At 36.5% G+C, this 16,796-nt stretch overlaps 1 protein-coding gene across 4 annotated transcripts in view; it reads right to left on the reverse strand.

The window, feature by feature from the left end:
• The window catches only part of Ide (insulin degrading enzyme), a 93,969-nt gene that overhangs the window by 24,055 nt on the left and 53,118 nt on the right, over positions 1–16,796 (reverse strand). For 2 of the 4 annotated variants that reach the window (XM_046450296.2, XM_058581089.1), the window contains 4 exons: positions 8,747–8,849; positions 7,143–7,265; positions 4,454–4,536; positions 726–870 (listed from right to left, as the gene is read on the reverse strand). In XM_046450296.2, the coding sequence (XP_046306252.1) occupies positions 726–870; positions 4,454–4,536; positions 7,143–7,265; positions 8,747–8,849 (454 nt within the window). Of the gene's footprint in view, positions 1–90; positions 236–725; positions 871–4,453; positions 4,537–7,142; positions 7,266–8,746; positions 8,850–16,796 lie in introns of all 4 variants that reach the window. The other 2 variants (XM_046450297.2, XM_058581088.1) reach the window with 1 other exon arrangement.

The following is a 16,796-nucleotide window of genomic DNA, read 5'->3' on the forward strand; positions in this document are numbered from 1 at the left end:
TGTTTAAAAATGCAGAAGTTAATAATTTTTCCAAGCTGAATATAATGTTTCAATAGTGTGGTGCCTTTCTTTGGATTTCATTTTACTTACAAGTATTGCATTCATTCCTGATGCAATGCCATAGCTCAAACCTGAGAGGCGTGCTGCATATGTATACTCTTTTAAATCATCCTTCAATAACCTGATAAACAGGTATGTCATGTTGCAATGGAGAGGATCAGCATAAATGTAGCGACTAACAAAAAGAAAAACAAAAGAAATGCTTTGATACCTCAAGCAGTGGCATGATATGAAGAAACATGACCGAAGAGTATGGATATGCAGCCTCATGATCTGGTTTTCTATGGAAATAGTACAGGCCAACCTTATGTTTTACAAAGAGACTTCATTCTCTTGCAGAAGATCAAGACTTCAGATACAGAATGGGTAAAGCTAAACCTATACCAGAGTCCAATTTTATTTGAGGAAAAAAATATGACAATCTGATGAAAGATGTAAAAAAAAAAGAAAAAGGAAAAAAAACCAAGGAAAATCTGTATAATATGAATGGTATATATATCTGAATACTTATAAGAGCTAACTTAAAAAGTAAATGAGAAAATATGATTACGCATAAAGATTTTTTTTTAAAGAAATAAAACTCATACCCTCAATCAAAAATGCTTCCATCAAATCAATATAAAAAAATGTTGATGAGTGGAAGGCTCTAAGACGTGGGTACTTACATACATCCCATAGATGGTATTTTGGAGGTCATATCTCAAGCCTGCTAGCTCTGCTGCATATGCATACTCGTTGAGTGAGTCTTTGAGGAGCTCAAGGTACAAATAGGCCATGTTACAGTGCAAGGGGTCCACATAAGCAAATGGGCTGGAAGAAAACGTTGACAGTAAAATAGCTGATTTATTACTTCCCATTCTGATGTGGACTTTTGAGATGGATCAAGAAATTGTATATCAGTTAATATAATTTCCCGAGGATAGGGTTGAATTCTTGAGTCTATTTCTTCTTCTCATAAGAAAAAAAAATATGATTTCTAAAAAAGAAGCCTGAAATATGCCATGTGTGTGTGTCCTGGTGGCAGTGAAGGAGGAGAAAAGAAGTGTTTACCCCAGGTGGCGTGGCAGAACTGATAAATTAGAAATGCAAGGCAGGTAAGAGTGGGAAAGGGACAAAAGACATGCCTGTCCTTAGGCTAACAGAGCATTTGCAGGTTCCCTTTCTCTCTCTCCAAGCAAGTCACACCCTTGGTCAACAAGAATGTAAGATGGAGAAATTTGTATACTACAATTATATGAACTTAAAAGAGAAAAACTGAGAAGAACTGTAAAAACATAAACTAATCCCTGAGTTTTTCCCAAAATCAAACAGCCAAAATCACTTGTCAGTAGAATAATTGACAAGTTCTATCATATAACTGGAGCTAGAATTAGGAGAAAATATTAAAATAGGAAAATATTTAAGTGAGAAAGAGAAGAAATAATCATAGAATACAAAAGCTAAACAGAACTGGAGATCAACTAATCTTTATTTCCCAGATTAGAAAATCTTCATTTCCCAGATAGGAAACATACTTGTTGTCAGGTCACCTGAGCTGGTGGCAGCAGAGATGGGATTCAAATGCAAGTCAAACAACCTATGCATTTGTTTATGACACTGCTTACCTTTATCAGAAGCAAGTAAAAAATTAATTCACTCAATACATAGATATTGCTACAGTGCCAGGCTCTTCTTCAGGCACTGAGAATGGAGGAGGAACAAATCAGGCAGAGTCCCTGACCTCACAGAGTTTACACTCTGGTCAGAGGAGACAATAAATTCAAACCTGATAAAACATATGGTAATAGTGCTATGGAGAAAAATTAAACTGAATAAGAGGAATAGGGAGTGATAAGGTGGTGGCAGCCAGGAAGAAAGACTATGAGTTTATATAAGATGGTTAATAGGCCACTCTGATAACTTGACACCTAGGTTTTGACCTGCAGGAAGCAAGGGAGCAAGCCCAAGGGGACATCTGGAGAAGCGGGTGGAGAATCTTATAGGCTGAAGAAACAGGGAGTCACAGACTTGAGGCAGGTGTCTGCTCAGTTTGTGTAGTAACAAATTAAAATTTCACTTAATGTGTAGCTCAGTAAATATAGATAAATATAACACAATATGATGTATTGATTGTAAAGCCAACAATTGTATCAAAGCTGATAATAAAGCAAAAATAGAGGTAAAATACTTGTCCGCTTAGAAAATTAAAATCAAAGAGAATATTCTACAGCTATTCAAAAATTTTACAAATGGAAAACCTAAATGAGTATTCTGCCACTTTTAATTGTCTCCTTTTTTATTGCCATGCTGGGGTTGAACCCAGTACTCTAACACTGAACTACATCTTCAGCTCCTGCTACTTAATTCTTTCAAACATGATATAATGATAGATTTCCTTCTTTAGGTGAAACAGTTCAAAAACTTAAGACATGATTCAGAAAAACAAAATCATCAAAGAGAGGCTGTGACTGAGCCCCATAGGCAACTGTGCACTTTTTAGGTGGAACTGCAAAGTCAGAAAAGCCAAGTCTGGGACCTCAAAGCCATGTGACTGAGGTCAGAATATGATTCTAACAAGTGTTTAAAATGCTGCATCCACAATAGCTGTGCTAGTGCACTGAAGCAAGCCTTAAACTAACTTAAAAAACAACATGATTCAATTGCAATACGTAAACTTTGGTTCATTTGTTAGTTTTAAACTATATTATCTTGGCTAGAAGGGATGACACAGGCCTGTAATCCCAGTGACCTGGGAGGGTCAAGCAGGAGGACTGCAAATTCTAGGACAATCAGGGCAGTTAAGTGAGACTCTGCCTCAAATAAAATAAAAAAGGCTGGAGATGCAGCTCAGTGGTAGAGCATTTGCCTAGCATGTGCCAGGCCCTGGGTTCTATTCCCAGTACCACAGACACAAAATGTAATTAGATACTATATACTTAAATACAGACCACAGGTTTTAAAAAGTGTAATTAAGTACACAGAATATAATCCTATTATTTTTGAAAAAGATGAAAAGGATACACATAGACAGACACACACATACACACTTCTACTAAAGTGTACAAAAAAACCCAACAGTGATTACCTCTAGGAAGACCAGACCAAGATAGGTAGATTTGTGAGACACAAGATATTTCCATTTTTAAGAATTGTGTTAGGCAACCCAGAGGACACTCAAAAGAGATTAATAATTAAAGAAAATACTCATAATCATAGCAGCCAAGTAGAAAAGTGACAAAACTGCTGAGAGTCTCAAAAATATTACTCTGAACTATCAAAAAATAAAAGCAGACTTTGTAATGCTTTTGACCAATAGTAAGCCATAATTTGATAGCCAGGTCTGGCTTCAAATTTTAAAATATTAGCACAATCCTAGAAAATATGTGCATCTGATGCTGGACATAACACCTTTATTTTATTTATATGTACATCCCTACAATCTCAACATATTTGTTGATGGAATATTAACTTTCTCTTTAGAGATTCTTTTCCCCAAACACTTATAAATGCACCTCACTTTAATTTCATGTCCAACCATTCAAATAATGAAAAACTAATAAAAAGCTGATCATTATATTAAACATCAGTACATGATAGGTTTATTTCACAAACTCATAGCAATGAATTTTAGAAATGTAAAGTTATAAAGTATAGATTCACAAAGTAAAATTTCAACTATACAAATAAATAAATGTTTTTACTATACAAATAAATAAAAGGAAACAGATGAAATGACAACAGAAACATTATTCATAAATTTTAATAAACACCTTCCTTTTTATTAAATAACTTACAAGTACCCAAGCCAGGAACAGAGAGAGCTCCAGACAATGAAAGGACAGGAAAGGACTCAAGATCATTGTGCAACTACTACCTCTTCTGAGCAAGTTCTAAAAATATAAAACCAAAGCAACAAAAACACCCCAAATTATGTAACTTTCTGGGTAAGTCTGTAGCCTCTCCAGATTGCAAAATCCTGAAGGCTAGGAAGGTCCTCTTTTTTTTTTTTTTTTTTTTTTTTAATTGAGAGAAGAGAGAGAGAGAGAATTTTAATATTTATTTTATTTTTTGTTTTAGTTTTTGGCTGACACAACGTCTTTGTTTGTATGTGGTGCTAAGGATCGAACCCGGGCAGCACGCATGCCAGGCGAGTGCTCTACCACTTGAGCCACATCCCCAGCCCTAGGAAGGTCCTCTTAAAAGCAGCTAATACAAATCATTTCAGTAAAAGGGTATACTCATTAATGGAAAGGAAGAATAATTAATAATCTTGGTTCTTACAGTATATCTTCCCCTTTCTAGGGTAAATAACTATAATTCTTTTTATTTTTAGAGACAGATGATCAAAAATGACAGAAAACTTAAGAGAAATGTAACTTGTTAGAAGCTTTATAGCTATATTCATCTTACATACCTGAAAAATTCAAAGTTGAGACAAGCCTTTGGCAAGAAAAACTTATCATCTTGTTTGAACCATAGTTTGCTCATAGCTGTATCCTATGATGAAGAAACAACTTGGTTAGAAAAATAGGGACACATTCAGCAAAACTGTTCAATTAAATCACTTGTCAGGAGGACAGAAACAATCAATAGCTGATGTTTTGTACTGGAGGTGGGTATTCCATGGTCTTAAAGCATAACCAGAGGATCTTGTTGAAAGCAGGAAACTTGAGAAAGAAGTCTGTTGACTCCTTTAATAGAGAGAAATCAGCTTCCTATGTCCTATATGAGATTAGGGAGATGGAAGCCTACAGCAAAGAAGCCAATACCAACTATCTTGTGCTCATCTTTCTGGACACAGGAGGCAAAAAGATGTAAGGCAATATGATAGAAGTGATGGTATGATTCCTCCAAGATTAAATTATAGAAGACTTTGGCTTCCATCTCAATCATTCATTTTCCCTTTTGGATCAATCACTTCAGGAGAAGCTAGTTGTCATGTCAAGCAACTCTATGAAGACACCCATGTGGGGAAGAACTAAGGCTGCCAACAACCACATAACCGAACTAGGAAGAGAATCCTCTAGCTCTAACTGAGTCTTCAGATGATGTTAGCCCTGGCCAATAGCTTGACTCTAACCTCAGATGGATAAAGCAATACACAATTATGAAACTTCCAGATTTCTGACCCTCAGATACTTATAAATATAGTAAATGTTTATTTATTTATTTATTTTTAATATACGTGAGTCCTTTTGTTATTTATTTATTTAGGTGTCAGGGATTGAACCCAAGGGTGCTTAACCACTGAGCTACATCCCCCAACCCTTTTAATTTTTTGAGGCAGGGTCTTGCCAAGTTGCTGAGGCTGGCTTTGAACTTGTGATCCTCCTGCCTCAGCCTCCTGAGTCATTGAGATTATAGGTGTGGGCCACTGCACTCTGTCCCCCCCCCCACTTTTTTAATATTTATTTTTAGTTGTAGTTGGACATAACACCTTTATTTTATTTATTTATTTTTAAGTGGTGCTGAGGATCGAACCCAGGGCCTCGCACATGCTAGGCAAGGGCTTTACCACTGAGCCACAACCTCAGCGCCCCCAGTTCCTTTTTTAAGTTTTATTTATAATACTAGAGCCTCATGTATGCTAGAAAAGCATTCTACTACTGAGGTACAACCAAAGGCTGGGGGTATAAGAGCACACATTTAGCATGTACAAGGCCCTGGGTTCAATCCCCACTCCTAAGAAGACAACCAATAAAAAATAGGAGAGGTAAACAAGCTTTCTCTTTGTATAACCTAATATATATCACATAAAGATGACTTGAATGTTTTCTCCTCTTTTTAAAGATAAATACTTGTCTCCTTAATAAACTAGTTACTCAAGATAAATTAAATTTCATGTTCCTAAACAGTGATTCTTGTTTCATTGATTTAATCTGAATGTTAGGTCATTTAGACGAGATAAAAACAATGAAAGATACATATCTACAGTAATGACTTTTAGTTTTTAAGTTTAGAAAAGAGAATATGCTGTGATAATTTGATTCATTTTTCTACATTCTTTATCCAAGGTGTGAAACAATGACATGAAAAGAAAATTTTGAAAAAGTGGGAAAAATACACTTTTCAGTCACCCTTCCCACTGACTTATAACACCATTAACATCACATAGCCACTGTGTCATAATGAGAATTATTATTATTATTTTGTGTGTGCAGTGCTGGGGATCCATCCCAGGGCCTTGTGCGTGTGAGGCAAGCACTCAACCAACTGAGCTATATCCTCAGCCCTGAGAATTATTTATATTTTAAAAAAATATTTATTTTTACTTTTTAGTTTTAGTTGGACCCAATATCTTTATTTTACTTTTATGGTGCTGAGGATCGAACTCAGGGCCTCACACATGCTAGGTGAGCCACAATCCCAGCCCCCTGAGAATTATTTTTAAGAGGAGAAAATCCAAAGCTTTTCCTGGGGAGGCTCTCTTCTATGTTTCAAAAATTCTTTCTTATCTCTAACTTTCATGATGCAACATAAACCTACTTCCTTATTGGGTCTTCAGAGGGTATGGAAATGAGGCTGGTACCTTTTGACAGACTTGTGGTTATAGCCCAGATGTTTTTTTTCTGTAAAGTAAACAATTCTTGGGGCTGGGATTATGGCTCAGCAGTAGAGTGCTCACCTAGCACAGGTGGGACCCAGGTTCGATCCTCAGCACCACATAAAAATAAAGGCATTGTGTCCATCTACACCTAAAAATATAATAAATATTTATTAAAAAAGAAAGCAAGCAATTCTTGGGCTGGGGTTGTGGCTCAGTGGTAGAACGCTTGCCTAATGTGTGTGAGGCTCTGGGTTCGATCCTCAGCAGCACATAAAAATAAATAAATAAAGGTATTGTGTCCTTCTACAACTAAAAAATAAATATTAAAAAAGAAAGCAATTCTCTAGATTCTATGCTGTTTAGTAGCTTTGTTTGCTTCCTTGCTTGAATCCTTTTTAACCTTCTTATATTTCTTATATTTTTTTCTGTGACATTTTCTAAAAGATGTGAATTCTACAAATCAACTAAGTACCAAATACAAGCCAGGACAACACAGTGAGACTCCATCTTAAATAAATAAATAAATAAATAAATAAATACTGTTCTAGCACATTACCTTAATAAGAGCAGGGTATGCTGTTGCTTCTTTTTCTAATGATACAATCTCAAAATTTGTAGGAATAAATTCATTCTTTGTTGGAAGTTTAAATTTCCCATTTAGGTCAGCGTTTTGCCATTTCTAGATGAATAAAACACACAGACACACAAAACCAATTAGAATCTGATTAAGAGTTTTTAAAACAGTGCTTTTGTTCAATATCCAAACAAATATTAAGGGGATAAATGTCACACAGCATTCTTTTCCATCACATATAAAAAGACTACAACTGGGACCTATTGTGGGTTTTTATGAAATTTGAGTTGGTCTTTCTGGTACAAATGAAGATTTTTGTATTCATCTGTCTTTCCCTTCCACATCTCCAAATGACCAGCTGAGGTTAAGGAAAAACCTGAGTGGGCTAGAGGAATGTAGCTCCGTGGTAGGGCACTTGTCTAGTATACACACAGCCTTGGGTTCAATCCCCATTACTCCTATACCCCGTGAATAATCTGAGACTGAAACACAAAGAAGTTGATTAGTCCACATGAAGACCATGATTATTCTAGTTCTTTAAAGAGGAAAGAATAATCTGTACAGGGGATATATTTCCACAACTGTGAGACAATAGGTCATTTAAATAAGAGTCACACTTTTGGCTAGGTTACCCCCATATATGGGTTGAAAGCCAGATTAAAGAGGACTTTTTTATTTGTTTTTCTATTTTTTATTGGTTATTCTTAGTTATACATGATAGTACAATCCATTTTGATAAAATTATACAAGCATGGAATACATTTTATTCTAATTAGGACCCCATTCTTGTGGGTGGGCATGTTGGTGGGGTTCACTTAGGTATTTTTATATTTGTACATTGGAAAATTATGTTAGATTTATTCTACTATCTTTCCTATTCCTATTCCTCTTCCTTTCGTTTGTTCCCCTTTGTCTAACCTATTGAACTTTTCTTCTTCTCCTCCCTCACTTTATTGTGGTTTAACTTCCACACATCAGTGAAACCATTCGACCTTCGGTTTTTTGGAATTGGCTTATTTCACTTAGCATGATGAGTGTGATAAAATACTATCTAAACATACCTGTTTTGAAATAAATCCTAATTCTCCTATGTGGACAAAAAGAGCAATGATATATTAGGAGGTATAATTCACTTCCTAAATAAAGCAATTACAGTATGAATCCCAGAGACTACTCCTACCCACTGTTCCAGCAAGACTTCTGAGCCCTCCAGAGCCCCTGCATCTGTTTTTCATGTTCCCTACTTCCTCACTGCTTCTTATCTTTCTTCTTATCTGTGCTTCTCTGTGTATCCTGTACTCCCATGCTCTTTGACTGCATGAGATTAGGAGTCTACTTTACAGGCCAGCTTGTTTGGCAGACACACAAGAAAGGGACCAGAGAGCCATCTCTTTATGCAAAAGCATAAATTCTACCTCTCTAGCTCCTTGTTTACTCCTCTCAGGGCAGTATAGACAACAGAAGGCCATCGATCTCCACACTCTAGGCCTTGAGTTGTTCTAGAGCCCAGAGTTGGTGGATCTAGGGAGCTCATGTTCTTGAGGTTCCTCACATATCAGGCTTATTTATAAGTGTGTTCACCCTACCTTAATGACTTCATCTGGTATAGCTTCCTGTTTGTACTGGGTCCCATACCATTCTTCTGTGCGATCAGTTTTTCCTTCAAAAGATTTGGAAACTATTGCAACCCTAGAGATAGATGGAAAAAACAAATAGAAAAAACCTGTAAACTCATTTAACTGTATACACAAATTTATAGAATCTTATTCAAGGAAATGTAAACATCCAATAATGTGATGGGTCTCTTAAGATCCAACAAATCCTGTAAAGTTTAGTCTAAACAGGTAATGTGTCAGGTTTCTGATTATAGTTGCTATTATCCTTTGGTTATAGCCCATTATTTTTAGTGTGAAAAAGTGCTTACAGCAGATATTCTTATAGGAATGCTATTGACTAATTTAAAAAGAGTAGCAAAGGAAAAAGATAGAACAAACATATTGGTAATAGTCCAAACAAAATAGCACTCTTTCCCAAGAGCGGCTCAGGCTCAGGATTAAGAGGAATGGACAAGAAAACCCGATGACTCATCCAGAGATGAGACACACCAAAGGAACCTTTATAATTACTTGCTAAATTTGTTTGTTTGATTTTTTCTTGCCACAGACCAGCATCAAATATATTCACTATATGCCCTTTGTCTTTTCTGCTGCTAGAGAAGAAGGGGACAAGACCAAAAATTGCCTATTTTTTGGTTTATAAAAGCTTTTTTTTTTTTTTTTGGTGGGGGATACTGGGAGATAAAATTAGGGGTACTTTACCACTGGGCTACATACCCAGCCCTTTTTATTTTATTTTTTCTTTTTTATTTTGGAACAGGGTCTCACTAAATTGCTGCAGCTGGCCTTGAACTTGGGATTCTCCTACCTCAGCTTCCCCAGTCACTGGGATTACAGGTGTGTACCACTGTATCAGGCTAAAAGCTTTTTTGTTAAGAGAGCAGAAATGGTCCAGAAAAGAAGTCAAATGGGAATTAAAAAAAAAGAAAAAAAAAAAAAGACTCAAGAAGGGAAGGTCGAGGTAAAACAATGTCAAAAGGTAAATGAACAGAAGATTTTAAGAACAGAGGAGCAAAAGAAGCTCTTTATCAGAGGAACTTTATAAGATCTCCCAGGGAACAACAACAGGGACATTTCTTTCTGCCTGTGCTGTCTCTTAATTAATTAAGGTGGAATCATTACAGCCATTAGCAGACTCAACCCAAGGCTGAGATCAAGTCTATTTTGAATTCTGTGATCAAAAAATTCTAGCTAGTTCACTTGGATGGCTTGGTGTGAAGTCAGTTCCCCTGTTATTGGTTCTGCTTATCCCCAACTCCTGCTTTTTTTTTTTTTTAATACTGGGGACTGAACCCAAGGGCACTTTGTTACTGGGCTACATCCCCAACCCTTTTTTTTTTTTTAATTTTGAGACTAGGTCTTGTCAAGTTGCCAAGGCTGGATTTGACTTGCAATCCTCCTGCCTTAGCCTCCTAAGTGGCTGAGATTACAGAAGTACACCACCATGTCAAGCAATTCTGCTACTAGATCCATGTCTGTACTTGCTTGTACCTGTCCTCCTAGATGTTGGTTCTAGCCTCTGAATGTTGGCCTCGAAGCCCAAAGCTTAGTATATGCAATCAAAACACCTCTCTACTGAATACACACCCATTTTTAGAGTCCCGATCTCTGTGTTCCAAACCTTGGACCCTTTTTGGACATTCCAAGCTGTAACGTCTAGTTGTCTGAACTACTTTGTTTTTTTCTTATTTATTCTAGACAAGATGCTCTACCTGGCTGACTGGACTTAATCTTATCACCTGCTTTTGGGTGGAAATACTAAGCAATCTCACTCACTTGGTTGTCAATATGGCTGACTCATCTTGCAGGTCCTACTGTTCCTTGTCTGATTTACCTGCCATGACCACTACAAGTTCTAGAAAACATGCTAAAAAAGGAGAAATATATTCCATAGAAACATAGGAGGAATCCAAGGGTTTAGCAGATGAAACAGTTCTGTCATTATTTCCAGAAGAAGTGATGTGTGCTGATAGTTCCAGAATACCTTTTGTGGGGTATATACAGAACTCACCTGGTCAATCGAAGGGTGCGACCTATTTCTTAAGAGCATTCAATACATGACAGAGCCTACTGAGATGGCCTTAGAAACAGCTGAATCTCTCAAAGATTCAACTGTTTGAATCTTTCAAAGAATGAGTAGATTGATTCTCAAGACCACTAAAGAACATATGTAGGGGGCTGGGGTTACAGCTCAGCAGTAGAGCACTTACCTCGCACGTGCAGGGCACTGGGTTCAATCCTGAGCACCACATTAAAATAAATAAATAAATAAACAAAGGTATTGTGTCCAACTAAACTAAAAAATAAATATTTTTAAAAAATGGTTTAAAAAGGGGCTGGGGATGTGGCTCAAGCGGTAGCGCGCTCGCCTGGCATGCGTGCGGCCCGGGTTCAATCCTCAGCACCACATACAAACAAAGATGTTTTGTCCGCCGAAAACTTAAAAAAATAAATATTAAAATTAAAAAAAAAAGGATTAAAAAAAGAACATATGTTAGAAGTAGAAGAACCTGGTTGAAATGTATATTCCCATTTTTCTCTTCTATGAGATGACAGATTTTGGAAGAGTTCATTACATGGGTGGCTTTGGTTTCTCTGGATGATAACCACCGGCACCAGAATAATGGATAGGAAAATGAACACAAGTTAACAAAGATTGACACATTCATTTGGCAGTGAACCTGCCCTCTGAAATAAAACTTTAAACTCATTTCAGAGAGATAGTAAAAAAGTTCAGGAAACGCTGCCAAGTCCAATGCTCTGGAGAAGACTATATGACACAGAGAGAAACAAATACTGAAGCCCATCCAGTAATGCTCAGGTCAAAAAAAAAGAGAAGAAGAGAGATTTGTCAGGTACAATTCTTAGGGATTTAGATAATTCCATACCAAGTAAAAAGTAAGTACATGGGTAACTTTTGAAATATCATAAGAAAGTAAATAAGTAGAAAAACAGTTCAATTAGGCACAGAGGCGCATGCCTTAATCCCAGTGTCTCAGGAGGCTGAGGTAGGAGGATCAACTTAGCAAGGCCCTGTCTCAAAGTAAAAAATAATAAAGGGTAGGGATGTACCTCAGTGGTTAAAGTGCCCCTGGGAAGGAAGGAAGGAAGGAAGGAAGGAAGGAAGGAAGGAAGGAAGGAAGGAAGGAATGAGAGAGAGAGAGAGGGAAGGAGGGAGGGAAAATAAAAACATAGTTCCTCAAACTAGGCACATATTAAATATTTGACTAACAAAAAGAGACAACTTCGTAGACCATAAGTTTGTATATTATTAAGAATTTCAAAACTGAAATATACAATGGAAGGATATATATACTAAAAATAAATAAATAAAGGTTGGGGAAGGGAATGACAGTAGAGATAAGCTTATACACAAGTCAGATCCATATAAAGATCTATGAAGTGAAGTGTGGAAGTACACGGAAGAACACTTAAATTCAGAGAAAAGGGGAAAAAAAGGCAACTCACATTACTTGAAGTATACTGAAGACAGCTGTATTACACACCATCTCTTAAAAGCCTAAAAAATTGTTCTGATGACAGGCTCTTTTTACACATGGGGGAAGGAAAAACTGACATGATCCTTGGAAAGGTGACAGAAAAATGACCATTTCTTTTCATATTGAAATTTTAAAGAGTAAGACAAGAAAACGTCAGCCTAAAATGAATGCTGACTATTGACTTCAAGTCAGCACATTTAAACTGCAGTTCTCAGAGAATGGCCTCTTGAGATTTTTGCAAAAAGTCCCTGAGAGAAAAAGAGGAAGACAGCCAACGAATGAGAACAGGTCTCATAGGTAACTGTGATAAATTCAAACAGGATCAGTGGAAAGGGCACAGACCTGGCAATCAGAGACTTGAATTCTGGTAGATACTCGGACTCACTTTCTTGAGACCTTGCCAAAATCTCAGTTAAGATCTAAATCAGGGGCTAGGATTGTGGCTCAAGTGGTAGATTGTTCACCTAGCATGGGTGAGGCACTGGGTTCGATCCTCAGCACCACATAAAAATAAAATAAAGATATTATGTCCACCTAAAACTAAAAAATAAATATTAAAATATCTAAATCAGGCAAGTCAGTTAGCCTCTCTGGGCTTCAGTTTCATGACTTTTTAAATAGATTCAAATTAGATAAACTCTATCCTCCCACTAATAGAATCCTACAAAATCATATCAAATTATAAAAAAAATTGGGAGGTAATGCTGGAGATCAAAGGTCTTTCACACACTAAGTTCAATGAGTGACGCCCTCAATTCCTCACATTAGGTTAAAGAAACCTAATAGAAGAAAAAAGGTGTGTGTAGGGGAAGTGGGGGAACTCAACAATACTGATGACATTTAAAATCAAACTTAAAAGAAGGCTTTAGAGCTGAAGAAATTAAGGCCATGAAAAATACTAAAGACCATTTTTAAAGTTTCTTAAAGTAAGAAAGAGTCAAGGAGGAACAAATCAAGAAAGGTTGGGCTAAAAGCTTAAAAAATTCAATCAACTTTTATTGAGCCCTAACCAGCTTAAATTTTGGGAAAGATAAAAATACAGTTACTGTCTGAAAGAAACCACAATCAATAGGATACATGACTTAAAGCAAAATGTGATGAGCTGATCTCTTGTTAGTATATGATAGGACTACACTCCTTATTTATATTGTCTTTAAGAAAGCATGGGTCTTTAAACTGTAAAAGTAGACTAAAGTGAAAAAAGGTAAAATCCAGGATAAGTAAGCCAAGTAATTCAAATGATATCACATTTCAAAGCATATAAGTCATATTCTCTGATGCTTAGGCAACTAAAAAATTCTAAGAAAATCACTATCCATCATCTTTTAGAAATGCTGGAAGATAGGAGAAAAGACAGAAGGCTAGAGATGGGCAAAGGCTTTCATTTTCCAAAAGGTAAGAGTTTGAATACCACGGATTAGGCATTGGATTGTGATGGAATCCTACATTCAACAGCCAGACTATTAAATTTTAAGATAAGAAGACAGTTATTAGGGCTGGGGATGTGGCTCAAGCGGTAGCGCGCTCCCCTGGCATGCGTGCGGCCCGGGTTCGATCCTCAGCACCACATACAAACAAAGATGTTGTGTCCACCAAATACTAAAAAATAAATATTAAAATTCTCTCTCTCTCTCACACACACACACACACATCTCTCTAAAAAAAAAAAAAAAAAAGAAGAAGACAGTTATTAGCAGGACTTGAGTGGATTTACCAAGAATAACTCCTTTCCTCAAAATGGAACTTTATTTACAGTCATGTTGTAAAGACTCTCCTGCTAGCTGGTGTGATGGCACATGCTTCTAAGCCCAGTAACTCAGGAGATAAGGCAGGATGATTGCAAGTTTGAGGACAGCCTCAGCAATTTAGTGAGACTCTGTTTCAAAATAAACCAGTAAATGGGAATGGAACCACCTTTTGACCCAGTTATTCCACTCCTCGTTCTATACCCAAAGGACTTAAAAACAGTATACAACAGGGACACAGCCACATCAATGTTTATTGCAGCACAATTCACAATAGCTAAACTGTGGGACCAACCTAGATGCCCTTCAGTAGATGAATGGATAAAGAAAATGTGGTACATATATACAATTGAATATTACTCAACAGTAAAAGAGAATAAAATCATGGCATTTGCATGTAAACAAATGGAGTTGGAGAATATAATGCTAAGTGAAGTTAGTCCATCCCAAAAAACTAAATGCCAAATGTTTTCTCTGAAAGGAAGCTGATTCATAGTGGGGTTGGGAAGGGGAACATGGGAAGATTAGACGAGCTCTAGATAGGGCAAAAGAGAGAGAAGGGGCAAGGGGGTAAAAAAGATGGTGAAATGAGATAGACATCATTACCCTAAGTGCATGTATAAAGACACGAATGGTGTGAATATACTTTGTATATAACCAGAGATATGAAAAATTGTGCTCTATATGTGTAATGAGTTGTAATGCATTCTGTCATATATAACAAATTAGAATAAAAAAATTTTTTAAAAAATTATCATGTTATGTTCGTACATAAATATGCCACAGGAAATTTTACCTTGACGTATAAGTAGAAAGAACAAATCAAAAATAAATAAATGAGTGAAATGAATATCAGTAGAGTAGAGGAAGGAGAATGGTGGAAGGGGAGGAATGGAGGGAAAAGGTGAGAAATGTGAACTGAAATTGAATTCCATACATGTAAGGATTTTTTGAAACGAACCCAACTACTGTGTATAACTATAATGCTCTAATAAAAATTAAAAAAAAACAAAAAACAGTAAAAATGGCTGAGGATGTAGCTCCATGATGAAACACCCCAGATTCAATCCCTAGTACTCTCTGTGTACTTGTAGACTTAATATGATAAAACAGGCACCAAATGATAGATCAAGGAAAGAGGGTAACAATACTGCAAATCCCTTTGATTAGGTAAAATTTTTTTTCCAAAAATTTGGACTGGAGAAATGGAACTGGACACCTTGGTATTTAATAGATTTCCCTGTTCTTGGAGGAATTTTATTTATTTATTCATTTTTAAATAATGTCTGGCTTACTCATCATTTTTAATTAATTTTATTTATTCTTCAGTTTGTTTATTTGTTGATGGTGCTAAGAATCAAACCCAGGATCTCACACATGCTAGGCCAGCACTCTACCACTTAGCTACATCCCCAATCCTTTGGTGAAAAATTTTTTTCTTTTGAGACAGGTCTCACTAAATCGTCCAGGCTGGCTTTGAACTTTGCCATCAAATTTAGAACATGCAATTTAAACAAAAGTAAAATGTATACTCCAGCAAATTCACTCCTACAAAGAGTTACTGGGTCAAATTACTAAGTCTAGGACATGATTTAAATCATGACTTTTGGTGGAATGGAGGTGTAGCTCAGTATTTAGTATCAAGAGGCTGTGGGTTTAATCTCTAGCACCCAAATAAATAATTTTTTCCTTGCAAAAAAGCACATTTTTATTGCATGATATAATATAAAATAGCTTGTATTTGAATAATACCTTTAAAATTTGGTAAATAATTTTGCATGACACAAAAGATAAAAATATTATCCCCATTTTGCAGGTTCAAGAAAATTAAGTGAGAGCCAGCGTTCATAACATTATATTGAGTTAACTTTTCATAAGTCTCCTTTACAGGACTCTGAACCCGAGTTTCACATTAGTAATTTAATAAACACTGGATTGAAGAAAACAGGTGATCTATCCAAAATTTCATGACTAGCAGGTGACAAAACCACAAAACTAGTCATTGGAAATAAGATTACAGATCATCTACTGAGTTCTATTATTACACTTAAAACTCTTCCTTCCCATATTAATCCTTGGTGCCCTCAACAAAAAAAAAGAGTGGGAGAAAAAAATGACACTGATGGGGTTAAAATGCAGGTTTTATTTTACTTTTTGTACTCGGGATTGAACTCAGGGGCACTCAACCACTGAGCCACATCCCAAGCTCTATTTTGTATTTTACTTAGAAACAGGGTCTCACTGAGTTGCTTAACACCTCACTATTGCTGAGGCTGGCTTTAAACTTGTGATCCTCCTGCCTCAGCCTCCCCAGCAGCTGAGATTACAGGCCTGTGCCACCACACCCGCAAAGCACAGGTTTTAATATGGTCCCACTGAAGAATGGATGAACTGAAGGGAGCCCCTGATGGTCTCCCAATGTTAAAGGACTGTATACAAGTTTGTTGTGTTATCCCAACTTGGAGGAATTCAGTCAGAATGCAGGTATTATGGGCTGGGATTGTGGCTCAGTGGTTGAGCGCTCACCTAGCACATGCAAAACCCTGGGTTTGATCCTCAGCACCACATAAAAAAATAAATAAAATAAAGGTATTGTGTTCAACTACAACTAAAAGATAAATATTAAAAAAACAAAAAAAAAAGAAGGCAGGTATTACAATGACAGATATATTCTGAAATTACCTGGGCAATGTCAGGCAAATTAATTAAGATAAAGATTAAGAAAAGGGGACTGGAGTTGTGGCTCAGTGGTAGAATGATCACCTAGCATGCACT

This window comes from Marmota monax, unplaced genomic scaffold (genome assembly GCF_021218885.2).
Source record: "Marmota monax isolate L192 unplaced genomic scaffold, Marmota_monax_Labrador192_F-V1.1 WCK01_AAM20220418_F8-fsc00004, whole genome shotgun sequence".
NCBI classification, from domain to species: domain Eukaryota; kingdom Metazoa; phylum Chordata; class Mammalia; order Rodentia; family Sciuridae; genus Marmota; species Marmota monax.